The sequence below is a fragment of the Astatotilapia calliptera genome, chromosome 3 (genome assembly GCF_900246225.1).
Source record: "Astatotilapia calliptera chromosome 3, fAstCal1.2, whole genome shotgun sequence".
NCBI lineage: Eukaryota > Metazoa > Chordata > Actinopteri > Cichliformes > Cichlidae > Astatotilapia > Astatotilapia calliptera.
In genome coordinates, this window is record NC_039304.1 from 51,751,198 (window position 1) to 51,778,769 (window position 27,572).

A 27,572-nucleotide genomic window follows, 5' to 3' on the forward strand; every position below is an offset into this window, starting at 1 on the left:
AGCTGCTCATGATGCCACACCCACCCCTCCTTTTCACAGATGATGTTGTTCTGATGGCTTCTTCAGGTGCTGGCCTCCAGCTCACACTGCAGTGGTTCGCGGCCATCAGCACCGTCAGGCCATGGTCCTCAGATGGAAAATGGCAAAGAGCCCACTTCGGGTCAGGGACAAGTTACTGTCCCAAGTGTAGGAGTGTAAGTATTTCGGCCTCTTGTTCACAAGTGTGGAGAGAGGGGAGCAGTTTTATGTATCAGGCTGTAAACGTTTATTTCTGCTGTGAAGTTGGACTGCAAAGTCTTAACACTGGAGTTTATAGGGATTGACTCCCCTTAGGAATGGTAAGTTAACAAAGGTTAAACTTTGTTTTAAAAGCTTTTAGGATCTAATTTACACATTAATACAGAAATACACAAAAGGGTGAAGAAAATCACAAATATATTTGGGCTTTCCCCTCTTTGGTTCACTTATCAAAATAAGGAACCAAACAACAGAGACGAGTAGCAAACAGTTGATTTAATCATCCGAGTCATACAACAATGATTTCATCTTAAAGGTTTAAAATGCAGAACAAGTCAATACAAACTCATGCAAAGCTTCACTGCAATGGCTGAAGAAGAAAAACTGAGAGCAAACAACTCGTAATGAAAGCTCATGCTCGGGCGCTTCAGTGTCCGCCTAACAAAAGCACATCGTTAAAAAACACAGCAGGACTTGGAGAGTACTTTGTCCTCAATGTTGCCCTGAAATAAAATGCTGCACAGATTAAAAATATGGAAGAGAAAGGAGCTCCATCTGACCTCTGACCTCATCAGAGGAAGAATAACGTGGGATTTGATCAAATGGAAGCGGCTGTGCTTAAAAGTTCAAAGTACCATTTATAATAATAACTTACAAAGAAAACACATCTTACTACCTGCATCTGTGTTGCTATCTTACTTAAAGGTTTATCGCTCAACTGGGAGGAGAATCCTGGGGGGAACTAGACTGTTGAGCATCTGGAAGGACATCCAGAATACTTGCTGAGCCTCCTGCCACCACAGCCTGAATTCAGATAAATGGAAGATAAAGGATGGAGGGCCCTTTAAGTCTTATCCAGGTGCCTGATGAGTGAAGCACTCATTGCATTGTTTTAATTGACAGGTGTCGCGCAGTAGAAGACATCGAAACAGGAAGCAGAGAAATTGTGGAGTTTTTTCATAAAGTGATCTGAATCCCTCCACTCCCTTGGTGGCAGTACTTATTGCAAGTTCTACTTCCCCACATCGGACTCTGTGTTCCACAAATCTACTACTTTTTATTCCCTAAACCTGGAGCAGACTTCAAAACTGCCAAATAAATATAACATGAATACTGATTAACATATATATTAACATGTTCTCTGTTTAGCATCTAATAAACCTGAAAATAAAATTTGATTTTGTTTCTACAATCTGCTTTACATTTTATCAATGTCCATCTTCTGCAAGTGGATACACTAAGAGCCTTTATTGTGAAAGGCAGGAACAGGAAGAAGCCCTTTTTGCACATGTGAAGAATAAATGAAGCTTCTGGTTTAGATCAGGCAGCAACAACCAGATCTCTAAGGTACTTAAGGTAAACAATAAACAAGCTGTTTAATTCTCTGATTTCTGATCAGATCTTCTCACTAAAACAGAAAAATCAGCATCTGACTGAGGTCAGAGGTCAGGGTAGGGGAAAGCTTCCGTCGCCTGGGGGGTGGGATTATTAAGACTCGACCTCACAGTCTGTGCAGAACTCACACTCGCACATTCACTCACAGGAACAGTTCATGCTGTAATAAATAAAAACATCCAGAGCATCTATAAAGTCCAACGCTAGAATATATATATGTATATATGTTTCTATATGTGGCTGTGTTTAAATATATTTATAAGTAGCTTTGATAGAATCATGTACATTTCAAAAGAAGCAGAGCTCCATTCAAAAGTGCCGCAGCTGAAATCAAACATTCACACGTCCCTTCGATCCCTCATATAAAAAAAAACCCCAAAATGACAAACAGCAGTGAATTATGGGACAAAAAACAAAAGAACAACACTTGGATGTGGGCTCACTGTGCCCTGAGCTGTGCCTCCCAGGAGGCAGCTTTCTCAGTGTGCTTCCTTGTGAAACCAAAGCGCTCTTCCTTAACTTCACGTCTCTGACTCATCTGCTGCTGATTGTTATGGAAAGGAAAAACCAAACTGCAGACCTGTTGGAAGAAGCGCCCGATAGAGGATGAATTTCAATCTGGCAGTGTGAGGAAGGTTTTTATTCACCGCACTGAAAATAATCAATAAATAAATATAAAGGTAAACAAATGCAGTGCGGTCAATATTAACAGGGATCCTCAGCAATTAATCTGAGGATTGTTTTTTTCTGTTTTTACTAAAAAAAAGCTTGATTTGTTTTATTACAAAAACAGTTCATTTTTTTCTGTCAGTGAACTCACTGATCAGATCAATTCCTGATATCATCTTCAGTTTGTAAATATAGACTGAAAGCTCTGATTGTCCTGTCAGATGAGGAGTAAGAAAAGACCGCCAGAATCTCACTACAAGACACTGCTCAGGGCAAAGAAGCGAGCCCACGGAGGCTGAGCTGCTTACGAACGGAGCGCTTCAAGCTGCAGACAGACAGCTACATTCAACCGGAGAGAAGACATAGATCGATAGATAGATAGATCAGTAGATAGATAGAGTTGGCGTGGGGTAAGGCATCTCTCCGTCACTGTCCTTCTCTCCATCTGTCGTTTCCTCGTTTGGTTTTTCTCTTTGTATACATCAAACTAAACCTGCAGAACTTTCTCGTTCCCGCCGTCATCCCTCTCCCCGCTGGAGGAGAGGAAAAAAGGTTGAAATGGTTTAGGTGGTCAGTCCTCTCCTCTCCAGCTCCCTCGTCTGTTTCAGCTCTTTGATCCTGTAAAAATATATTTAAAACTCAATTCGAGCTGGCAGAAAAAATATCATTATAATTTTAAATTCCTCCTGTTACCTGTGTCTGCAGCGCCGCAGAAACCTCATGATCTTGCGGGCTGCCTGGTCCTGTTTCTTTGTCAGAAACGACCCCCTTAATGACAACGAGAAAAGAAAAAATCTGTCATCAGTGTGTGTCTCTAAACCTCACAACTTAAGAGATCTATCTAACTCAAACGAAACCCTTATCTTAAAGTTTAAATTGGGCCCTCTGTGGTCACTTTGATCAATTATTCTCTGCTCTCTGGCTCTTTACCCAGGTGCTCTGAACAGCAGATATTCAACCTCTGCTAAGAACTACACACCACAGACAAGCTACAGACCCATTTCGAAACTTCCCATCATTACAGAAATATTAAAACAAGTCACAAGTAAGTAAGGCACTTGAGACACATAATATTCTTGATAACTTTCAGTCAGGTTTCAGGAAGTTACACTCCACAGGAACAGCTCTCCTTAAAGTCACAAATGACCTTCTGATGGCAGCGGATACGGGTTACTGCAAGGCTTTCAACTCACACTCAAAGTCTCACATATCACTCCACTGTTAGTTGCAATGGCTTGCTGCAAGGCTTGTGGTTAGCTACAGATATCAGTTTAAAATCCTCACTCTTACTTTTATGGCCTTAAAAATGCATCACACAAAAACAACATAACTTAAGTTCCCTGTAAAGCACTTTGTAGCACATTCTCTTCTTAAAAAGTGCTACATTAATAAATGGGACTTACTTAAAAATGAGGAACTAAATCTGTGTTTCGATGCAGAGGCTTATTTAAAGAGAACTTTTACATTAAGCTTCATTGTTGACATGAAGGCAGCACAGCAACTGATCTTTTCGAGAAAAACTTGAGGGAACAAGTGATTATATTTAGAGAAGATTTTGAAAGTTATTTTCTTGTGTGAAACAAGTTAACAACATATGTCCAGATGTTCAACACGTCGGTGAATATCCCAAAGGAGCAAGTTATTATCATGATGGGACAAATGATCTTGTTGTGGGAAAACAAATTATTTTTCTGCAGACGACAGAAAGAAGACAGCAGCTTGTTCCCTCAAGTTTTTATCCTGAGGGAACAAATGACCTTTTTGGAGGAAAAAGTTATCTTGACTGAACAAGTTATTAACCTGTTTTAAAGAATGATTTATTTAAGGGCTAAGTTGTATTTCTTGAAGGAACAAATTCATATTCAGAAGGAACAAGGAGAAACTCGTTTATTGTGTTGAGAGAACAAATTTTTATCTTGTGGGAAAAGATAAAAATTTCCTTGTTTTCTTGAGGGAACAATTTGTAATCAGAATGAAACTTTTTTTCCTTTTAGGAAACTATTATACTTAAGAGTATGGAAGAAGACACCGTCTTAACCTGTCATTGCTACATTATTTTTGTGGGCAGAAATGAATCTTGTTTCCATGCGATCAGACCAGGTTTATTAGCTTGTTTCAGGAGTGATAAGGTCTTACTTGATCTTGGAGTTGTGGGAGGCGGTGCCTCTTGGTGCCTGTTTGAGCCGCTCATACTCCTTGTAGCTGCGGTAGTACTGCTGGATGAGGACGGCGGCCCGCCGGCTCTGCTGGAAACGCTTCTGCTCGTAGTACGACCTGAACTTGGACTGGATCAAGATGGCTGCCTGGGTCATCTTCTTATAGAGAGCGTACTGAGGGGGCAAACGGAGTGTTAGAGTTCGTACAGAAGAAACAGTGTTTAGAGAAACTGACGGGGAGATGATCCATCATCTGTTTTTTGTTTGATGTCGTCACTCCGGTGAACCTCAAATACCGTACCTCAGTTCAGGACTCTTTATAAATCTGACTTTCTTTTTGTTTTACTCAGTGCTGTCAGCATCAGCTCGCTAACGGAGATTTGCCGCATTAATGCGGTTATGGCGTTAACATCATTTTAACGTGATTAACGCTGACAGCACTCGTTTGGTTTTCCATTTCGCCCATTTAACCTCTGAGCAGAGTTTAACAATGTTTTTTAAGATGTTCATGTTGGGCATAAACTTAATCTCAGTTTTACTTTCACAGTAATAGTAAAAGTTTATCCTGCTATGAACTCAATATCTCGATGAACATAACTTGCTGGGACTATCTTACATTGCTTTTGCCACTAAAAGAGAAGGGAACATATTTGCTGTTTTACGCTGTCAAAGGTGATAATTTTTATTTTTCTTTGTCACTTGACAATAAACTTGTTATCTTTGAGTATTTTATTGCTGCACAGTGAAGCCCTACTTTAACAATTTTATGTAATTTCCCAGGTTTGGGCCTCTCTGTTCCAGCTCGAATGAAAACTGGATCTAAAATAAAGTGACATCATGAGCTCGAGGTAGTACGGATACATTACTGCGGTCGTTAAACAGTGAGCCACACACCAACACACACACAGGGCGATGTACTGACTACACATCACTACGTCTACTGTCAGCCATATTACCTTCAGAGCTATCCATGTTAGCTAGCCAGAGAAAGAGAGAGAGAGAGATGGTAAAGAGACATGGCAGGTTAGTTTAGTGTTAGTGAAGCTCGAGACAAACTCAAACAGCTCAGCACACACACACCTGTTTGTACTTCCGGTAGCATCTCTGGATGACGGCCGCAGCCATGTCCTGCTGCTCCTTTAACCTCCGACCCTGAAAATAAAGAAAAAATACTAAGATTCCTGGGAATAAACTGCCAAACCAAACCTAGATGACAGCAGATGGATGGTATGAAAGAGTGACCTCTGAAGTTTAAGGATGTATTTCCTCTGGTATGCTTATCTGACTGCAGACATGATGTGGATGTTTGAGATACTGAGGGCATTTCTTTCTTTGTTAGCAGACACAAATTTGATAAAGAGCAGAGGAGAATACAGAAAGACATTTTTGGTGCTGAATGGGTGCAAATGCTTTGTTAACAGTTCAGCCCTTGTTAAAAAACCTTTGGAGAATTAGACTAGGATGACCAAATTCAGCTGGGGGAGAAGGAAGTGAATGATCGGACTAGATTACGGGACTGAACTGTGTTCTTGGACACACAGACTAAACTTAGAGGTGGATTACGGCTCGCCCTGCACTAGAAGGAAACCTTTATCCCTAATATTGCTCGCTCCCTCACTTCCCATAACGCCATGTGCACCTTGTATCTCCTGAAGGCGTTCTGGATGATTCTAGCGGCCTCGTAAAGCTCCCTCTGCTCGCCGTCTGTCAGCGTCAGCAAGGCGAAATCTCGCTCCATCTTCCCATTGGCTGAGGCGTTGAGGAATTCTGCCCATGCTGCAGAAGAGGGAGGGCGGAGCCTCTGGAGGGCTAAAGCGCTGAGTGGTGAGGGGGGGCACACGCGCCTGCAAGCACATGTGCACACTTCTCATGACAACGTTTGGTTCTAATGGTTACACTTTTCTGGCATCTTTTGGGGTGGGACTTACCTGGGCGGGGAGTGTGCGTGGGTGTCGACCGTTTCCAGGTATGTAGCCAGCCAGGTGTCCTGTATGGCCGGGTTGTCCCACCTTTCTCGGAGCGGTGACTCCGCCCCCCTGGGGAAATCCTCCTGTTTGATTCGCTCTGGGGTTGCCTCGATGATTTGCTCTGCTAGCGTTGCCATGTCAACCTGTTGTGTGGGGATGGTAACCATAGCAACAGTGAATTTTTTTTCATTAAATACATTTAAAAAAATGAGTGTGGTCTAAACTAAGGGACTATATTTTGGTACCTGCAGCACCTCCTCCTCCAGATACGCCTCTTCCTCGCCTTCGTTCTCGGCATTCTCACTGTAGCTCAGCAGCTGCTCCTCCAGTGTGGCGTGCGACCGCCGCCTGCTCGCCGTGTGCATGTAAGACTGAGCGTGACTGGCAGAGACGCTCTCATAGTCCATGAGGTGAAGGGGGGAGTCTCTGGAACCACCAGGGTTCAAACCTGCAAGATCGAAATTGACGATCAGTGACCTCATCAGGTACATCAGCGAATTACAAATAAATGAACGCTAATGCTACCTGTGCTGAAAGTGGTGTTTGTCTCCTCCCCCCACATGGACTCCAGAGGGAGGGAGGAGGGGGAGGGAGGGGAGACAGATAGTGAGGAAGAGGAGGAAGGAGACGAAGGGGAAGAGGGCGATGTCTCCATGGGGGCGGGGCCACTGGAGTAAGCAGAGCTGGGGGAGGGTGAGGAGGGGTCACTGGGGGAGGGGAGACTGCTGGAGGAGCTCAGACCTGTTGGGAAGAGTGCATACTGTTACAGCCAATCACAGAGATGGATTCAGGCCACATGATGGGCAACAGGTGTAAGCAGTACCTGTATCTGGGCTGGTGGAGAGAGGGGACAGTGGTGGCTGTGGTGTGTGCGTATCTGCTGGAGGCGTGTGCACGTCTCTGGACACCACGTTAGCGAGCGTGCGCTGCATGTGCAGCTCCTCCAGCGCCGTGGCGAGGCGAGTGTGTCCTCGGGAGCGAGCAACGGCAAGAGGCAAGCGTCCCAGAGAATCAGGGATGCCCAGAGCCAGACTGTTCCAGCTGTAGAGGAGCTCTGCCGCCCTCTGATGGCCCAGCGCACATGCCCACATCTGGAATACACGTGACACAGAGGTGAGGGAAGCAGCAACCAGATGTTGGCATGACAACTCTGACACTTCCATTTATGAGGATGGAAGATGGTCTCTATCCAAAAAGTGAATAGATTTGCTTTAATTCACTCTGTATTGATTAAGGATTGCTCTTCAACATTTGTTGAAAACTAAAGTCACTCTTTTAGTGTTGAAGTTGTCTTTTACATTCCTCATATGGCGCTCACTGCGTTACTGCTGGACAATGAAAGTTGACCTTTAGTTGCAACTCAGTTAGCAATACGACAGCAAGTAACACAACAGGATGCAAGCTGCTCTTTAGGGTTCAAACTTGGTGTTTTAAGGCAGAAGTTCCTCTTCTTGGTACAAATTTGAAATATTGAACAATGAACTTTGACCCCGTTGGCCACTGATGTTTGTGTGTGTATATTTACCAGCGGCGTGCAGGAGAAGTGGTCGACATTCAGAGGATCGACTTCCTGTTCCAGGTCCAGACTGTCGCTGTTTACATTCCTGTGAACAGCAACAACAATGTCAACAAAGCAAAAACAACAGCAGTAACAGGAAAATGTGTGTGTGTGTGTTTACCTCCAGTGTATGAGTGTGTGGATCAGGTGTGTGTATCCCTGTGCAGCAGCCAGGTGGAGCAGCGTCATGCCACGGTGACGAACGGAGTGATGAAGCCTCTCTCCTCCTCCCCCTGACCACCGACCGCCCCTCATCATCCGCTCGCACACTCCCACAATCCTCCTTTCGAACCACTGAGAGGACTGACACACACACACACACACACACACACACACACACACACACACACACACACACACACACACACACACACACAGATCAGACAGCTTAATGTCAGCTTTGCCCTTTTTAACCTGCTCTGACCTCACCTGCTACCTGACTTCACAGGGTCATGTGACACTTTAGACCAATCACAGGGGAGCTCCTTTAGCTTGATAACTGATAGTTTATAAATCACCTCCTTCTCCTCCAGCTGGTAGGAAACATTACATTCATACCCTCCTCCCTCCCCTCCAGTTTTCCCTGCGACTCACCCAGGCATGCACACCTCCCCCTCCCCTCTCTGTGAGGACAAGCGCGGCTAAAAATGACTGAAGGCAGAAAGGGAGAGAGAGAGAGAGTCTCTGTGATCCACCCAGCTGTCAGTCATCCATCAGGCTCTCGGACAGCTGCAGCACCAACACCATGCTAACACCGCGCTAACCGCACGCTAACCCGCGCAGTAAATAAACTCTGCGGTCTCCAGTTTACGCGCAACATTTTTATTTTAATTCAAAGTGACGTTTCCAGGCTGATTGATTACGTTCGCTCAGGTCAGCAATCAAAGACTCTAGGTCTGCAAAAGTGCCGCGATCGAGCTAAAACACTGGGTCTCTTTCTGACGCTCCTGGAGGATAAGTTACTCTGACTCATTCTATGAAAGGTTTAAGGAAAAATAAATGCCTTTAAGTTGCTAGAGTTGCTTTTAAAGTTGTTCTTTTGGTATGGAAGCTGCCCTTGAATTTCATCTTTAAGGCATCGCTCTTTAACTTTATGCAGATATTATTTGCGTAATATATTTTGTTTTTGAAGGATTCAAGTTGCCGCTGAAGTTGAGTGTTGTTCTTCACAAGCCACCCTTAGTTTCTGTAGTCCGAGAAAGTACTGACGGTGCTCTTTAAGCAATAAAGGATTAGTGTTAAAGGATGACTTTAATCCAGTTCCAGTTTAATCCACTTTAAGCCTGTTAACTTTAATTTGCTCTTTAAGGACTGAAGTTAGTTTGAAAGCAGCTGTTTGAGCTAAGTTGTTGTTAAAGGTTTAAAGCTGCTCTTTCATTTGTTCCTCATGGAATAAAGTTGCTTTTTAAACAAAAAAAGTGACTGTTAGGAATAAAAGCTGATCATTAAGCGATAAAGTTGCTGTTAAAGCTTAAAGGATTAAGGGTTTTGTTAATGTTTCAAAGTTACCCTTTGGATGAAAGTTGCTCTTCAAGTTACTCTTTAGGCATTAAAGCTCCTGTTAAAGGCTTAAAGCTGCGCTTTATGTTGCTCGTTAGGAGTTTAGGTTGCTGGTGAATCTCCTTTAGCACAGTTCAGTGTAGATTAGTTGCTGTGTCCAGCTGCTCAGACAATGTGATTTTTAATTTTCTCAATCAGTGGAAAAAGCCAGCAGAGTTCAATCCAAGTGGCACCATGCTGACGCCTGAGGGTTGACACACACAAACATCTGTGTGTGCACAGCTGACTGACAGATGTGCACAGCTGCGTAACAGCCCGGGCACGAGAGAGTTAACGGGGCCTCCCTGAGCAGCTCTTCTTTCTCAAGACAACAGCAGATTGTTTCAGTTAAGGTCAAGTGTCTCTCTGTCACAGCGAGGCTATTTTAACTCGACCGCGGCGTCTGCCAAATTCCCATGACATCAGAGGGAGGGCGAGGGGGCGGAGGGAGGTTCAGCAGAGGTCACACCGTTTGTTCTTCACAGGATAAAGCTGTACGCGCTCGCCGCGAGGCCTCTGCTGCAGTTTGATGAGTTTAGAGGAGGATCCATCCAAGTTTCAGTCTTAGTGAATTTCAAATTAAAAGTTCAGCTGAACTGTTACTGCTCTCAGAATCGAGCTTCATTTGTCATCTTTTACTCTGTGAAGTAACTTTTCAGTTACTTCGTGGTGGTTTTGATTGTTGTTGTTTAGCTCCAGGCTCCAGGTTGCTACTTTGAATGACCTGAGTGTGGGCACCAAATGAAAGATGTGAAAATAACGACTTTTAATTTTATTTTTTTTGACGAACAGAGGGCATCACAAGACTGAATTGTTACTTACAGTTCAGTTTTACAGCTTTCTTACAAAGACATCATCCATACCTTACACTATAAAGGTGGCTGTTGTTGTGATTTGGTGCTAGATAAATAAAAATTGTCGCTGTTAGTTATCCATTAACATGCACTCCATTTCCTCTGCTGTTAATTTTAATCATGGCTTCCTCAGGGCTCTGTCCTTGGCCCACTTATATGATTTCTCCCAGCCAGACCACTCTTAGCTGTGATACCGCCCACTGCAGCTCTATGTCCCCCTGTCAGCCTCGACAGTTTGCTCACCTGCGTCAGTGATAGCAGACGCTGGGTGCTAAACACTTTCTAAGAGCTCAGCGATGATAAACACGGCGTCCGCTCTGACCTACAGTCAGCTCAGTTCATGGAACAAACATAAGAAGCTGTGTTAAAGTGTTCATCTTGGTTCTCTTTGTTTAAAATGTGCTCAGAATTGGATCATTGTCATCTGCTAATGCTTTGCACAACGTCACAAGTGCATTTAATTTTTCCCGCCATGATTATCGTGCTCCTCTCTACGCCACCATCAGAGCTCCCTTCACCGATATTATTAATAACTGTAAAGCACTGGATGGCTTTGTTCTGAAGTTCATTAAGAACCTCTTAACTCTCGGTGAATGTGAGTAAACAAAGATCAGCAGGCGTTTACATTCAGAGCTCAGTCCACCCACTGAGATCAAAACCTCTTTACTGACTTTTTAATCTCTTCTTAAAAGAGTATTTGTTGACATGCTTTGAGAGGAGTGAACACACGGAGACAGAAATCCAACACAATCGTGACTTATTGTAGGTAAGCAGCGCTTTCAGGAAAGTTTGGTATGAAGTGACTTCAAATGGTGTTCAGATGGAGAACAGCAGTCTCACCTGTTCGTGGTCCTCTGGTGGAGGAGGAGGGGGCGTGGCCAGCTGGCTGCCGTGCTGCTGTTGATTTTGCCGTTGTTGCTGCTGTTGGTTGTTGTCGCGGGCCATCTCCACCATCCTGCGCTCCATCTGCTCCAGCCGCTCGAGAATGGACATCCTGAACTGATTATCTGCAGGAAGAGAACACGGAGGGTGAAACCCTGTCATCCATCGTCTATAGTTACTGACGCAGCGCTGCGGGGGGATTTTTTGTAGGGCGTTAGCATGGCGAAACAAAACTTTACAATATTTATAGGTTTATTTCTGAAAGGTCGTCTCCACTAACAGACGTCACTTATTCCTGAAGCGTAAACTGCACAGGGTTGCTACTAACAGGGCTGCTGAGTGAGAAAACTCCCTGGGTCCTACACTTCCCATGATGCACCGGTATCGAGGGTTATCTCTGGTAAACTGCTGCAGATTCAACAGCAGAAGGACAAACCGTCAATCATCGGAGTCCTGAAGCTCAGAAAACTGTGTGTGTGTTGACAGCTCTAACCATGAGGCTGCTCCTAAATAACTTTTTAAAGAGCACCTCTTTATCACTCACACACACGCGCACACACACACACAGACACACACACACACACACACAGTGTCTCACATGGAAACTATCTGACTGACTTCAATCGCTCAGCCGCCTGGCACACCGAGTGTGTGTGAAGGAAATAAAAGCAGAGTCCCTAATATAGCCTGTGACCTGGACCCCCCCCCAAACACACACACTCTTACACACAGGGGACTCCCTGCTTTCTAACAGCTGCTGTGATTATTTTACCCGTTTCTCTGGATCGACCTTCGTCTGCTAACGAACAAAAACACCTACAAAGAGAGACAAACTCAAAGAAAACGACGTCTGATTCGGACTCCGTCAGCCGGGGCGGCGGCCACGGGGACCTGAACGTGGTGACGGCTTTGAAAGTCTAAAAAAACAGTGCCGAGTTTAAAATCCAAACAGAAATGATGAGATGATCAATGCTTAAGGAAGAAGCAATGATTCAGATTCTCTCCTCAGAGAATGACAGACAGCACATTAAAGTTAACATTTTCTAGGTTTAAGGTCAAAAATAATTACACGTTACGCGTCGCACAACGTGAGAGATGTGGCTTCAGTTTTAAAACTTTTAACAGTTACTTCCACCTGCAGCTCTCATGTTTGTTCCTGTTATTAAACACCTAATCAATACAAGTTTACAGAAAGAAAATTACCTCTCTGATGACTGTGGGTGGTTGCCGTGGTTATGTGGCAACCATGTAACCATGACAACCATCACATTTAAAAAAAAAAAAAAAAACCCACACACACTCTCTTAGGTTGGTCCTACCGGCACCATCCTGCTGCCGAGTGTCCATCGTCTGTCTGTGGGCGTCTGATTTCAGGTGAGGAGCATGCTGGGTACGCTGTGATGTCACAGGACAAGTCTACACGGGATCCTTATGTGTGCAGCAACGCACAAAGACACGCATGCCATGAGGAGGCAGACTGAGCGGCGGTACGAGGATCAGAGAGAGAGAGAGAGCAGGCAGGACGTCCAAACACTGCAGAAAGGCATGCTGGGAAACCCACAAAGAGGGAAGGGGAGGGGCGGGGAGGGGAGGCTGATAGAGTGTCTCCACTGACTGTGTGACATTCCTGAATGTGAGACGGAAACCCTCGACAGACAGACAGCTGAGGCCAGACAGCTGCCCTCTCACTCTGACCACAACAACCAACCGAGCTGAAAACAAGATGCTGCAGTTCCACTAATGTCCACCAGAGGCCCCCCAAGTGTGTAAGTGTTAAAAAGTCCAACTTCACAGCAGAAATCAGCATGTCTCTGTGTCAGAAAAACAGGAGTACACATTTAACAGCCTTTAAATGTCTGACCTGAAGTATTTTAAACAAAAATCTGAGTTTTCCTGGATGCAGGAACCGACAGATCACAGAGAAAAACAAAACTCAGAATGGAGTTCCACAAGGCTCTATTACTGATCCTCTGCTTATTATTCAGATTATATCATCTTGTTTGTTTGCTTCTACAAATGTACAGAGGGTGTTTTTTTTAAAAATATGCCACGTGTTAAAGTTATGATAATTCATTATTAGGGGCGTGATCTCTGACAGGTTGCTGTAGCTGCTAGCTGTCTGCTAGGCCTCGCATCAGCTAATTGGAAACCTGTACTGGGCCTCTAGAACTTGTGCTGTGGGATCCTTTTTTTTTTTAAATCCAATAATCTGACAAATAATATGACTGCTGTGTGGTTAAATGTACTGCCCAAGAATTCTAAGCTCTAATTTCAATGAGTGCAATTCAAAGACTTTATTTAAATGTTACTCAGTGCTGATTTAGGATGGATCTGATTTTAAGGCAACTAGTATTAGCTGACATCCTGGTCACTTCTGGCTCAATAAAAATTAGACTATTGCAGTCAGCTGCATCAACGTAACATGCAGTTATACCTTTAGGAGGTGGACGCCAGCGTACAGCGGTGAGTGCAGCGTTAATTAATACAAACAAAAACGACCGTGGCTCAGGGGGTTGGGAATCGCATCTGTAACCGGAAGGTCGCCGGTTCAATCCCTGGGCTCTCTGTCCTGGTCGTTGTGTCCTTGGGCAAGACACTTCACCTACTGCCTACTGGTGATGGCCAGAGGGGCCGATGGCGCGATAAGGCAGCCTCGCTTCTGTCAGTCTGCCCCAGGGCAGCTGTGGCTACAACTGTAGCTGCCTCCACCAGTGTATGAATGTGAGAGTGAATGAATAGTGATGTTGTAAAGCGCTTTGGGTGCCTTGAAAAGCGCTATATAAATCCAATCCATTATTATCATTATAATAAGCAACTGTCACTGATGAAAGACTTCCTAATAGGAAGTATCCCTATACTGCCACAAGGTTTCAGCAGCAGACAGATGTGAGGACTGTAAATGAATTTAGGAATAAATATTAGAATATCTGGGAGGAGGCCCAGGGCAGACTCAGGACACGCTGGTGAGATTATATCTCTCGGCTGGCCTGGGAACGCCTTGGTGTTCCCCCGGATAAGCTAGAGGAGGTGGCTGGGGAGAGGGAGGTCTGGGCTTCTCTGCTTAGGCTGCTGCCTCTGCGACCCGGATAAAACAAAATCTTTGCCATACGCAAAGTTACAGAAAAAAAGACCAAGTTAAAATAAAAGTTCACTGTATGATGATAAATAATAACAATGACGACAGTGAAGGTAGAGACTGGTCTGAATCAGCTGTTGGACTCTGCTGCCCTCTTGTGGACGAGCAGCTGAAGCCCACACTGACTCTAGCAGAGCAGCTCAGAGTATCACCTACTCGTCTGATCAATATCCCGATCACTGAACAGTAGTTGCTCCACTGTAAACCTTCTAACTACACTTCACATTCATACAGCACTTTGGCCTTTAAATGCTTTCAAACCATCAACATTCTGATTAACAGGCAATTTGTTCCTGACCGCATGAGTCAAACATGAACTCAGGAACACGTTAGACAAATGTGTAAACCACTACAGTACACAGGCACTGAACCCAAAATGCTGATACAATTTATTTAAAACTTCTATTACTACTAGTTTTTTTCTACTACCTCATTTTCCATCCAAGAACAAACTACATATTCAGACAGACGTCCGTACAGTCCTCCAAAGAACCAACTGGAGGGAGTGTAATGGTGATGACACCATGTGTGCAGGGAGGATGTGATTGCTCTTTATATATTGGAACAGTTTCCATTGCGGTATAAGGACCACCAACAACAAAAATACTGTAGCCCACAGACTGGTTGGTCCTCACATCTTTAACACTTTGGCTGGTTTCGCCTCATAAGTAAGATTAAGGAGGTGAACCTCTGATGGGACACTTCGCCTGGTGGATAATCTTCTAGAATACTTCCAGATACTTGACTTTTGTTTGCTTTTTGTCCTTCTGTGTTGGTTTCTGTGGGTTTGTGGCTGTTCTTCACGATCATAAGAACAAACTGGGATTTTGGAACATCCTAAACTGAGTGAAAGTTTGGTTCTGAGGTTGGAGTGAGCTTTGAAGAAGTGTATCTGACCTCTGAACCGCTTGTGTGGTAGAGTTTACTTGACTGAACTGACTTTTCGATGTTTTGTAGGCTTGGTTTTGATTGGTTGATTTCACTGATACAGACTGCCTTGTGTTGGGGTTGTCATGTAATGCCTGAGATTCAAACATATCAAGCATCATCTGTTTTTTGTTTTTTGGCAGTACAAAATCTGAAATATCAGGATCTCTAAATTCTCTTTCAGCCCACTTCCACGTTAATTATTTGCCATGTGTAGGTGGCGACATAGAGAGGGAAATCTGACCGTCTAGTGAGAGCCAGTCGAGCTGAGAGCTGGGCAGAGAGCTGGCGTTCCTCGCTCTGTACTCGAACAGGACCGAAGACGAAACCGAACCTCCAGACTCCAGGACCTGCAGACAGACCAGGCCGGCCTCATGGGCTGAAAGACAGGAGATGGGAGAGTCTGTCAGGTCACACGCGCCATTTCAATCAGCATAGTCAGGCTGGAAGAGGAAAATCTGTGTGTACCAGGACAGTAGCAGCGCAGCACCCCTGGCTGGATCAGCGAGGCGGGGACGGTGCTCTGATCGAACACGCATGAATACCGACCCGACGGCTCGCTCCACGGCCCTGTTATCAGCACCTTTACTCCGCCCTGCAGAGGACACGACGATGACTGATGAGTCATCACTTTAACACCTTTACATACATGTATTTAAATACAAAATATTTATTATGTATTTAATAACACACAGTTAGTTTATCCTTTTATACTGTGTGACGTGAGGATGACACATCTGTAATTCTGACAATAAGTTTTTCAACCTCTTGCCTGACATTTGACTCTGCGCAACACTTCGTCTCCAAAGACAGAACAATCGACGCGTTTACTGATCAAAGTACACAAGAAGAAGTTCGTTATTAAAGATGAGGATGTTAAAAGTTTGCTACCCCTGTTAGTAGAAGCACCCGTGGTACGATTTCAAAATCCTACATCACTTCGTTGTTGAATTATCGCGTTCACAAACTTGGGTGCCCACATCACCAACTCAGCAGGGCGACGACAATCTGTTTGATTACATCCTGCAAAAATTTCCATCTTTTTTGTCACGTCGAATCTTGGATAAATTGAAAGTTGTGTTCCCTCCATCACATACAGGGTTTTTTGCAACCCATAGAGAGTTTGCATTTAGAAAAAAAAAAACACACACACAACATCGATGAAAAAAATATTAAAAATTAATATTTTATTACAATTATCTACGCATAATTTTTCTGAGAGACCTTACCTTTCACTATGAGCAAAATACACCTGTCGGGACATAATCATCTGAGCTCCTCGCACCACCAAACCCACCGTACTGTCCCCCTTCAATTCATCACATTTCTCTTGAGTCTCCCTCTTAGAAATATTTAATTAAGCCTCTGGGTCCAGGGTATAACTGGCCGTTTTTGACTACTTTTGATTTTACCTCTATATTTCACCTTTAAAAACTATTTATCTTGCCTTGTCTGGTATCACTATTTTCAGCACAACCTCAAATATCTGAAATTGGAGTTATTTTTTCATTTTTACACACTATAGTATCACAATTGATCTAAATTCAGACAAAAAAATGTTAAATCCGAGTAGAAGCGCTTCCACTGGAATCTGCCTTTGGTGGCTTTTGTGGAGCAAATGTGACATTCAGCAGTATAACTGACACACAAAACACAACACACTAACTACAGCCTCCAAACACTAAACGTCACTAATGTCTCGAATATGAAAACTCACTCTCTCTCTTTCTTCCACTCGCCCGCTTTCCGTCGCCATTTTTTAATCGTAACTGGTTTTACGCGGCCTATCGACACAATTTAAAATCTATAGTTTGAAGTCCTCCCTTTCTACCCAATTTGAAATGGAGACTCTGGGTCACTGCATCTTGTAGCTGTGTCGTCTTAAATTGGTCATGTTGTGCCAGCTTTCCCTCAGTTAGAAAGAACGAAACAAAAAACATTTTTCAATTGAGAGACGAGTAAGAACACAAAGAAATCATCATGCCACGAGGGAGCCTTGAATTCCTGAGCTCGCTCTCTGGGGGCGGCTTATGATGTGCGATTTGTACTTCTGTGATAAATGTACGACGTGGCCTGTACAAATGTCCAACACCACAAGAAGCAGCAGGAGGGTCTGACCATAGTGAACAGGCCAATCCCAGTCGGCTGCATCGATGCATCATGTCGTTTTATGGACGTCAGGTTCAATCTTCTGACTTTTACCCAGTTAAATCAATAAAACCTCACTGACGATAAATAATAACAATGATGACAGTGAAGGTAGAGACTGATCTGAATCAGCTGCTGGACTCTGCTGCCCTCTTGTGGACAAGCAGCTGAACTCCACCCTGCCTGTGAAAGAAGCTCAGAGCATCAATCACTGACTCGTCTGATCAATGTCCCGATCACTGGACTCCACTTCCTTCACTGTAAACTTTCTGACTGATTTTCTATTGACTGATTGCTCGACTGTGAAGCGGATTTATTGGCGACTGATTACCTCGGGGTACGACCACTCCGGGGAGAAGTCTGTGATGGAAGCGAGGCGTGTGGAGGAGGCGGGCAGCGGGTGAGGAAAAGGGAGAAAGGAGGAGGAAGGGGAGGGCTGGGGAGGAACGACGTAGCGGACTCCTGCCGGAAACACGGCAGGGCTTGGCACGGCGGAGACGGCAGCGCAATGAGCCGCAACAGGATTGGCCTCCTCTGTCATGAGGTCAGAGATGAGGTCAGGAAACTGACTGTCAAAGGAGATGTCAAGCTCCTCCCCTCCCCGCTCGCAGGGCTCCGCCTCCTCCTCCAGCTGAGTGTTCATGCAGGTGTCCTCAGAGTCGGAACCCCGCCTGCTCTCCTCTTTCACCTGGATAGCAGTATCCATGGCAACAGCAGCAGGTGTGGAGTCCATGTTAGCGTCACTGTTGGCAAATATTGAAGACTGCTGCTGCAGCAACAAGGGCTGACGGGATGTCTGAGCGGGGGTTGGGGCCTCAGGTATACACAGGTGATTGGAGTGTTGCCCGGGGTTTAACGGATGCTGATGCTCGCCAGCCTGTCGGTAAGTCTGATTGGCCGGCTGGCAGGCCTGGGTCGCCGCACTCTGACACACCAGGAGCAGGGAGGCAGAACTGCTAATGGTCTGTTGCCGTGGTGCCAAGCTGGAGGAGGCATGGTTTGTCTGGAAGGCAGAGAAATAAAAAGGGTGTTGATGTAGGAGGAGGGTCACAAGCTTCTGCTACAGGAAATAGTCCCCCACTAAAAGACACTTTTTAAAAAGAAATAGATCGAGCACATCCTCACCTGCAGGAGAGCGAGTTTAGAGGGAGGAGCACTTCCTTCATCATCATCATCTTCCCCCCTCCTGTCCTTCACCTCTTCTTCTGCATCCTCCCTCACTGCCTCAGACTCCCCCAGAGCTCCGAGCTCCAAGCAGAGCGGCAGCAGGGGCGGGGCCACAGTGGACGTGGGAGACAGTGATAGGGAGAGGGAGGGGGGCATTGTAGACTGAACTTGGGGAGAAGAGGAGGAGGAGGAGGAAGGAGAGGCAGAAAGAGGGAGGACTGAGTCTCTCCTGTCCACTTCACAGGAAGATGAGAGGGAGGACAGTGAGGAAGGAGGGGAAACAGAGGATGGAGGGGTGGAGGTGGGGGACAGGGAGAGAGCGAGGGAGGGGGGAGAGAAGGGGGAGGAGGTGGTGCACATGACAGAGGTGGGGGTGGACGAGGACGAGGGAGGAGGAACAGGGCCGCCGTACGTCTGGCCTTGTTTGGGGGAGTTGAGGAACGAGTCAGGATCAAAGGCAGGGGGAAGGGATGGGGGAGGCGGCGGCGGGGGTGAGGGGGAGGAGGGGGGAGAGGGTGGGGAGACAGCGGCAGCAGGAGGTGGTGGGGAGCAGAGGGAGGTGGATGTGTTGGAGGAAGACGGGGTTAAGAGAAGGCCTCCAATAACCGGGGAGGGCAGAAGAGTGAGTGAGAGGGTGGTCACGCCTGGTGCCTGCACAGGAGGCGGGGGGAGGGAAGGGGGGGCAGGTGAGGAGGAGGAAGTTGGAGGGGAAGGGGAGGTGGGCTTGATGCCTGGGGGAGGGAGGGCCGGGGAAAGCAGCAACTGCCCAGAGCCGGTGAATGACAGGCTCCTCCGCAAACCCGCCTCCTCCGCTCTCGCCACGCCGCCCCCTCCTCCCTCTCCTGTTATGGCAGCAGTCGCCATGACAATGACTGCGTTCTGTGGCAGTGCCACCGTCGTCAGGTTGCCATGGTGGTCTCCATAGAAACCGTTACCGTTGTTACTCATGGTGACAGCAGCTCGGTGGGATTGAGGCGGGGAGGAGGAGGAGCTGTGGGAACAAACAGGACTAATCGATCAATCAGGAAACGAGCTCATGATCAATACCCTCTGACAACTTTCTGGCACAAATTGTTCATGAATTTCACAATCAGTGAGTCCATATGTGTTCTCTGCAGAGTCAGTGTGAATCTGAGGCAGAGCTGCTTTAAAATAAAACGCTTTTCTCTCAGGATCAAACAGTTCAAAAGGACAATAACGAGAATTACAGATCCTCCAACAAAGCCAATGACTTTTTTAACTATTTTAATTGAAGTGCTTTATGGCTTTTTCTTTGCTCGTGAAATTCAGTTTAGTAGTTTTTGGGCTATCTCGCTTAAAACGAACCACCAAACCAAAAGGACTCGAGCAGGAACGTTCACAGTTCGACCGATAACTTCCCTTTTTCCTGTGCGGATGACTTACGTGGACGAGGGGCAGGGAGATGAGACCGGGCTGGTCTGAGCCTGAAGGTGAGGCAGTTTGGCTTCTCCTCCCGCTCCTCCTCTCCCCACCTCCCCCAGCTCAGAGGACACCGGCGAGGCGGATGGCCTACAGGAAGAGGGCGGGAGTTTCGGGGAGATGATGCGATGCTTGGTGCTGTTACATCGGTGGGGAATGTTCACTCCGGATGACACTGTGCTCAGAGATAAACAGGGCTGGGCGGTTAGTTTCACTCTGTGATGTCATAGCGATGTCACAGTGAAGGTGTTCAGGGCTCACCCTGGGCAGTGTTACACAGGCAGGTGTGTGTGCGCGGCTGTGGTTTGGTTCTTTGTCGGTCCAGGATTTGCTGAACCAACTCCTCAATACTGAAATCTCCCGCACCAACTGAACACTTCATACTGTGGACTGAAACGCAGTAAACTACACATTAGTACTACAAAACATACACACTCTGCATCCACACAATGTGGCAAACACATGCAGTTAGGTGTTCGTGCATACACATGGGCCTCAGCTGGCTCAGCAGGTCGTCTCGGCTCCAGCGCACGCTGTCATGGCGGTCGGCCACCGCGCAAAGCAGTGGACTGCATTTCCCAGAATCCTCCAGGGATGGCACGTTCAGGTAGTGGACCAGCACGATGTCTGGGTTCTGTCGCACAGAAACACACTGATTAATACTATTTTAGGTCTATATTTTCTATTATTTTGTGTCTGCATGTATGTGCATGTGTCTGCATGGGAAAGTACTGCTAACTGAGGCTGCAAGTGCGTACACTTACTATAGCCTGCAGTTGATGTCTTAGTTCTGATACGCAGTTTTAGGGACCCTCTCACTCTGCTCGTGCTTACCTGCAGCCTCGTAACTAAACTGGCGACTAAACTCAGGAATTCAAGTAATAAATAATAAAACAAATAATAAATCTAGGATCAAACACTGGTAAATAAACTTGGAAACTAACACCAGGAACTAAATACAGCAACTAAACTTGGGAACTAAACTCTGGTCTGAAGTCAAGAGCCAAATCCCAGGTAACTAAACTTAGACATGAAACATGGAAATAAGTCTGGGACTAAACGCTGGAACTAAAGGTGTAGTTTGGGAACTAAACTTTCTAACTAACTGGAAAACAAGCTGTAACCACTTGGGAACCAAAAGTTCAGTTTGGGAACTACAAACCATGGTCTTAAGGTAAGAACTAAATCACTGGGAACTAAATTTTACAACTAAATTTGGAACGAAACAAGTTTGGTAACAGGTTGGAACTAATACTAGATTAAACTTTGTAACTAAATTACAGATTGGGAACTAAACTCTGAGTAAGGAACTAAACCCCAGGAGACACTAAAATTTGAAAACGATGGAAAAACATGGAACTAAACTCTGAGCTAAACTCAGTACCATAACTGGTGAACCAGTCTGAGACTAAATCCTAAACTTTACTTTTAAATTAAAAACAGTAAATAAATTTGGGAACTAAACTCAAAGAATAAACTGCATCTATCAATAAACTAGGGAACTCAACTTCATACTTCAGGAGTAAAGTCAAGCTCTGAACTTTGTCAGTGGAAACACCAACATTTAATCTCAGTGTTGCTTAATCTTAATGATGTTTAAGCCTGCAGTCGCTCACACACTGCAGTAAATAAAAGGAACCCGTAAACAAGCTGAGGACAACTTCTTTCTATATGGTTCCTTGTAAGCGCTGAATCAACACCACTTGGAAAACTGGCTGCAAACCAGTGGCAGCGTGGTGTGTGTTAATGTGTGTGTGACGGGGTGTTTATTCTGACCTGCAGCAGCCAGTAGCATCGTCTGTGGAATGTTGGCACGATGGAGGAATGGACGTAGCAACCATACAGGCACTGAAACCCAGAGACCAGCACAGTTTAGCAGGGGTCAGCCTCAACACTCGCTAATAGAACAGCACGATCCTTTCAAAATAAGAGCAGACGCTGTGTCGCTGCTGCAGCCTGGACTAACTGACTGATCTAAAACAGGATGTGGACACGAGCTTCGTCTTTATTCATAGAGATAATGTTCAGGGCAGCAAATGCATCTTATTTCCTCCCACAATAATCTCACAAACAGTATTCCTTCTGCTGTGCTGTGACACTGTGCGTCCTGCAGGGGGAGCAGCTGTGCTCAGGTGTGTGCGTGCACGTGCTGCAGACCTCCATGCCCTGGACCTTCAGCTTCATGTGGTCTTCTCTCGTCGTCTTTCCATCCTTCCTTTTCTTCCAGCAGTATCCGTCCTTTCTGTACTTCACCTTCTTCCTGTTGTACAGGATGATGCTGCCGTTCTTCGGCCTGACACACAAACCGATCAATCAATCAATAAAATCCAACAGGAGAGAGGCCCTCAGCTGTTTGTGTATGACAGGTGTGCTCTGGGTCTGTACCTGGTTTTGAGGGTGCAGGAGAGCCACTCGTCATGTCTGTCGAAGGATATCAGGTAGGAAGCGATTTCCTGCAGAAACAAAGACGATTTACATGATTTCAAATCACACGTAGAGCTCAGAGTGAACTGCTCGTAAAAACAGCGTTACAGTCGACATACAGGATGAAACGTTTTCTGCTGACGCTCAAGAAAACGTTTTCTGTCATATCGTTTAGTGACCCCGAAAACTTCAGGAGGCTTTCAATGTCCCAGTAAAACATCGGACTGAGCAGCAGTTAGTTAGTTAGAATGACCAGAATATCCGAGTTATAATTATGTAAAATAAAACAATCAGCCACATCTGTGACGCTGACGCCAAATCTTCCTTTCAAACTCAGAAAACCCCACAGATGGTGACGGCGGGAACTGTCAACTGTAACGGGCTCATCAGGTTTAGACAGTGTGGCGTGTGCAGACTGAATAAATAACGGGACTTCTTGAGTTTCTGTTTCATATTTATCAGAGCAGAAACACTCAGAGCAGCGAGGCCTGTGCAGGTTTTAGTTCCTCAAACTGACGGTTTCTGCCTCACATTTAAAGAACGGCCCCTCTGCTATTGTTACCATTGTATTGACGTGCATGTCCGACCTGATGCAGTCACCTACGCTCACAGTGGGTGGAGGCCCAAGGGCTCTCTGACTGTCTTTCTGGGGCAGGGAGGGTTGCGGGGAAAGTCGCAAGTAAACACCAGTTTTAAAGGGATCGCACCTCTGAGCCTGCCCCGAAAGTCCTCACTTAAAAGTGATGATAACAGCAGTGATGGAGGACACGAACGTGGGTAATAGAACAGCTTACCTTTAACGTTTGAAACTCTGCTTTCATTCTTAACCTGCTTCTCTGATCCTACCTCGGTCTGTTGTTCTAAACAGTGATAATGATAATATCCTCCGTGTGATGTCACTTCCTGCCTCCACCGGTTGCGTCAAACAGGAAACGAGAATCACACGAGAACTCACCTCGTTAGTGTTCCACCTGAGCCGCTCATTAGGCAGGCTGGACGAGCGAGGGAGACACTCGAGCAGCTTGTTGGGAAGAAACACCTTCCTCTGTCCTTTGTTCTCTGCACACACACACACACACACACACACACACACACACACACACACACACACACACACACACAGTTAGTGGTTCTGCTGGTTCTGTTGCGGACAAACACCTCAAATTCTCATCATCATCACCCTCAGTGAGAGAGGACACGATTAGAAATGAGTCCATCACAGGGACAGCTCAGTCAGAGAGGCTGAGAAGGTCTGAGCATGTGCAGAGGAGAGTGGAGGATGAAGGTGGAGCTGCCAGGCAGGAGGAACAGAGGAAGAGCTCAGAGGAGGTTCAAGGATGAAGGAGGACATGCAGAGCATTGGTGTAACAGAGGAGCATGCTGGGATAGGAAGAGGTGGAGGTAGATGATGCGATGTGGAAGAAGCACCGATCAAAGGCCCAAATCCTGAACATTAATCTCTGAATATCTCAGGATCTCAGCAAAGACGGCGGAAAACAGTCACATTTTAGGTAAAAACAAACAAACACTTTTTTAGAGGTTTTTACAGGATATGACATGAAGGACAAAATGACCCAGGACTGATGAACAGAAAAACAAAGTGTCAGACAGTGGACACGTTCCACCAATCGCAGCTGGGCAGAGCCAGCGTTTCACTCACAACTGAGACTAAAAATAGACGCGTCTGAGTTGGCAATGTGTGCAACCTCAGTTTGACCACAGCGAGCAGCAAAAAGCTGCCGAACTCAGGTGTAGCTGGGCGCGGGGGTCCGTGTGGATGACTGCGTGCCAAAGTTCAACGAGTTAAAGGTATGAAAATGTCCTGTCAGGGGCTTCATGCACCATCACTGGCTTTACAATATAAACAAGTTCAATTAGAGACTTAACCGTTTTTCCAGCCTGCCTCCATCTTTCTTTCTTTTTCTTTTGTACTTTATTATTTTGCTAATCTTGACCCTCAAACTCTCAGGTCTAACAGAGGAGCCGAGCTTGAAGATCTCACAAACCCCACCCCTCCTCCACCAGTAAAGATACACGGGGACCCACTATATCTCTGATGTACTGCAGGAAACTGGGACACTTGTTCCGATATATGTTACCGAAGCACCCAGGAGCTCATTCATTTCATCGAGAGGAAAAAGTCAGACTGTCACTGAGTCTAAAAGTAGGAAAGCATTCAGAAACACTGAAACAGAGTTTAGTAGATGAGGTCACTGAGTCAGAGCAGCACTGACTTCTTCTGTTTGGTTTACTGAGACACAGCTGACACAACAGAGCTCTACAGCAGCAAGCATCATCAGACCACAGTGAGTCTGCAGGGCGTTATCTGACTGAAGCATCTCCATGTCACTGGTAGCTGAAACAGATTACACACGATGAAATCCTACACGATGTACCGCTGTGAGCTGCAGTCAAACTTTGGTAAAGACTTAAAACAGGTAAAATTAAACAGCTGCAGACGCCTCGGCAACCAAAGCGTCTCTAATGTTCCCTCAGAGGAGCTTCCTAACATCTGCCCTCCAGCAGGTTCATCCTTTGATTTCATCAGATTAATATGTCTGCACTCTTGTTTTCATACCGTCCTGTAGTACAGGACCTGCGATCAGCCTTTCACTGAGTCATTTCATACGCGAACAGAGCAGAAAAACCACAGAACACCAACAAAACGGCTTCTTACTGTCCACCTCCCTTATTTACAGCTTTCCATCAGAGAGCAAAGGTCACAGGGGGCGCCATTACATCGTCATAGCAACACTAACACTAGCAGTGTTAGTGTTGCTAACACTAGCAACACTAACATTAATTAAACAAAAATAAATCTTTTAACCGACTAATGACGTTTTTTCTTTCAGCTAGTTGAAAAAACCCAAAACAAACATCTAGCCGTTGCTCTGAAGAGAACGGCTAGATGTTTGTTATTATTATTAAAAAAAACTACATATTAATTTACATATAATAATAATTATTACAAATTGTATAATATCTAAATGAATTAAAACATGAATAAACGCTATGAAATGATTTTGTTTAATCATGATTTAATTTTTTTAACAATTTTTTTTACATAAAGTTAAAATGATCAAGTAAACTAAACAGTAAATATATAAAAACAAAATGAAAGTAATACAACACGAAAATGAAATTTAAACAATATCTAAAGAGCTAATGTGGACAACAAGCTTGAAAAAGTATCCAACTTATATTAATAATAATAAATAAAAAATGTTAAACTTGAAATATTTGTTTTTTATAATTATTTTTTCATTTTTTCACTTCAATAAAAATAAACCTTTTTAGAACAGATTTGAAGGAAAGGGGTAGAAGTAAAAGGAATATAGCATAATTTATAACTACTACTAACAATAATAGTAATAAAATATCAGTAATAAAATAAAATTCGTTTATTTGAAATAAAACTAGGTCCAGTAATATTAAAATATACAGTTCAGTAATAATATACCCGAGATAGAACCAAAAACCCTAATAATACAAAACCGGTTAAATAAATAAGAATAAACAAGAATAAACACACGTTATCTTACATTTATTTAATAGTTTTATATAAAAAAAAAAGATAAATAACAACAAATATCAAAGCGAAAACAGACACAATAACAAAGAAACAGCATAAATAATAAAAGAAGGACAGCGAAGTTTAAGAGGCGGTCCAGCTGGACAAACAGTCACAAACAAATACACGAGAAGACAGAAAGAGCTAAAACACTTCAACTGCAAGAAGAAGTGACATATTGATCCTCTGACTCACAATGAAAGACACAACCAGCTACACCGACAGTAAGACACACAGCACCAAACACAGCAGCTCGTGAGGCCTGGCAGGAAATCAGAAATCCGTTAAAGAAGAACTCATTGATCTGATGGACACACAAACGCGACACCATGCAGTCACTGTCTGTGTGCAGGTGGATGGGACTGACCTGTCTCCGGGGAAACCATCTCCTTGTTGCTCATGGTGACGAGTCCATGCAGGATGAGTCTCACACAAGGCAAGGCGGCCTGCACTGCCCCGCTACACACACACAGAACAGGTCATCAGTGTGATCAATGACAAACAAGAGCTGCAAACACACACATCTGATATCTGAACTGGCTAGCTCCACACAAACACACAGACAGCCACGCACTTCTTCAATAGCTCCCTGTTGCCTAGCAACAGCTGAATTTGCACCCACTTTACATGGAGAGCGTGTAAAGTGGGTGTGTGTTGGGATAGGAGTGTGTTTGTGTGTGTTTAGTTACATAACAACAGCTTCACGGTGTGAGTGTGTGATGATTAACCCACAGAATGACTTCTTTGATTAATTCGTGAATAAAACCCAAACATCACCTGCTGTCTCACACACACACACACACACACACACACACACAGAAAACATGCCAGCTGTCACTTGATCGATATCTGATTTAGCTCTAATCATCAAGACGCTCACTGAGGCAGGTTCACAGATAACAGATGACGCTGAGCCTCTTGTGTAGAGGATCCATCCTCCTCCCACACAGGCTCGGTCTCCACAGGCCGGGCTCAGACCCCGGATTCTCATGGGTGCTATGGCCGCCTCGCAGAGCACAGCACCCCGCCCGCGGGAGCTCAGCTGCAGCTGGCTGGTCAAAGCTAACGTTTCACGCCTTTGCGTTAACAATTAGCACAGTTACCCAGACAACAACAGGTTTTAACGCAGCGCTGCATTTATTCAAGCCCTCATGATCTACACTCGGAGGGGAACTCAGATGCGAGTGCGGATGTTTGGGTGTTAGCTGCTCTGCTAGCCGTCTAACTCCACCGGCGGAGCTCGGCTAGCTGCTGGTAACAGGCTCGCCTCCGCGGTGATTAAAGCAGTCCCGGAGCCCAGCTGCAGGGCTTCACCTGCCGGTCACAGCACGCTACACCGAGCCAGCCAGCGGTGGCTCCTTTCCAGATATACCGTATAAAACAGAGCGAGCTAGTCGAGAGCAGCACAGAGTTCGGAGGTAAAACAATCTGTTTAAAGCTCCTTTACCTTCCGCCTTCAGCACAGCCGCCATCTTCTCTGGCTATGACGTCACTGCGCAGAA

The 27,572-nt window shown here is 45.2% G+C and overlaps 1 protein-coding gene across 2 annotated transcripts; it reads right to left on the minus strand.

Moving 5' to 3' along the window:
* Positions 1 to 492: 492 nt before the first annotated feature.
* Positions 493 to 27,572, minus strand: camta2 (calmodulin binding transcription activator 2). 2 transcript variants are annotated; one of them, XM_026163413.1, is made up of 26 exons: positions 27,518 to 27,572; positions 26,438 to 26,529; positions 23,455 to 23,558; positions 22,461 to 22,528; positions 22,233 to 22,368; positions 21,852 to 21,923; positions 20,562 to 20,709; positions 20,337 to 20,465; positions 20,040 to 20,250; positions 18,594 to 19,626; positions 17,800 to 18,471; positions 15,789 to 15,915; positions 15,565 to 15,699; positions 11,216 to 11,382; positions 8,104 to 8,285; positions 7,950 to 8,028; positions 7,248 to 7,515; positions 6,950 to 7,165; positions 6,670 to 6,872; positions 6,386 to 6,567; positions 6,097 to 6,301; positions 5,538 to 5,609; positions 5,414 to 5,434; positions 4,438 to 4,631; positions 2,995 to 3,069; positions 493 to 2,919 (listed from the first exon to the last, which is right to left on the minus strand). In XM_026163413.1, exons 2-26 carry the CDS (start codon positions 26,469 to 26,471, stop codon positions 2,865 to 2,867), a joined length of 4,788 nt encoding a protein of 1,595 aa, XP_026019198.1. In that variant the 5' UTR covers positions 26,472 to 26,529; positions 27,518 to 27,572; the 3' UTR covers positions 493 to 2,864. The 2 variants fall into 2 exon arrangements, with proteins under 2 accessions (XP_026019198.1, XP_026019199.1); XM_026163414.1 differs by lacking the exon at positions 27,518 to 27,572 and adding an exon at positions 26,951 to 27,497.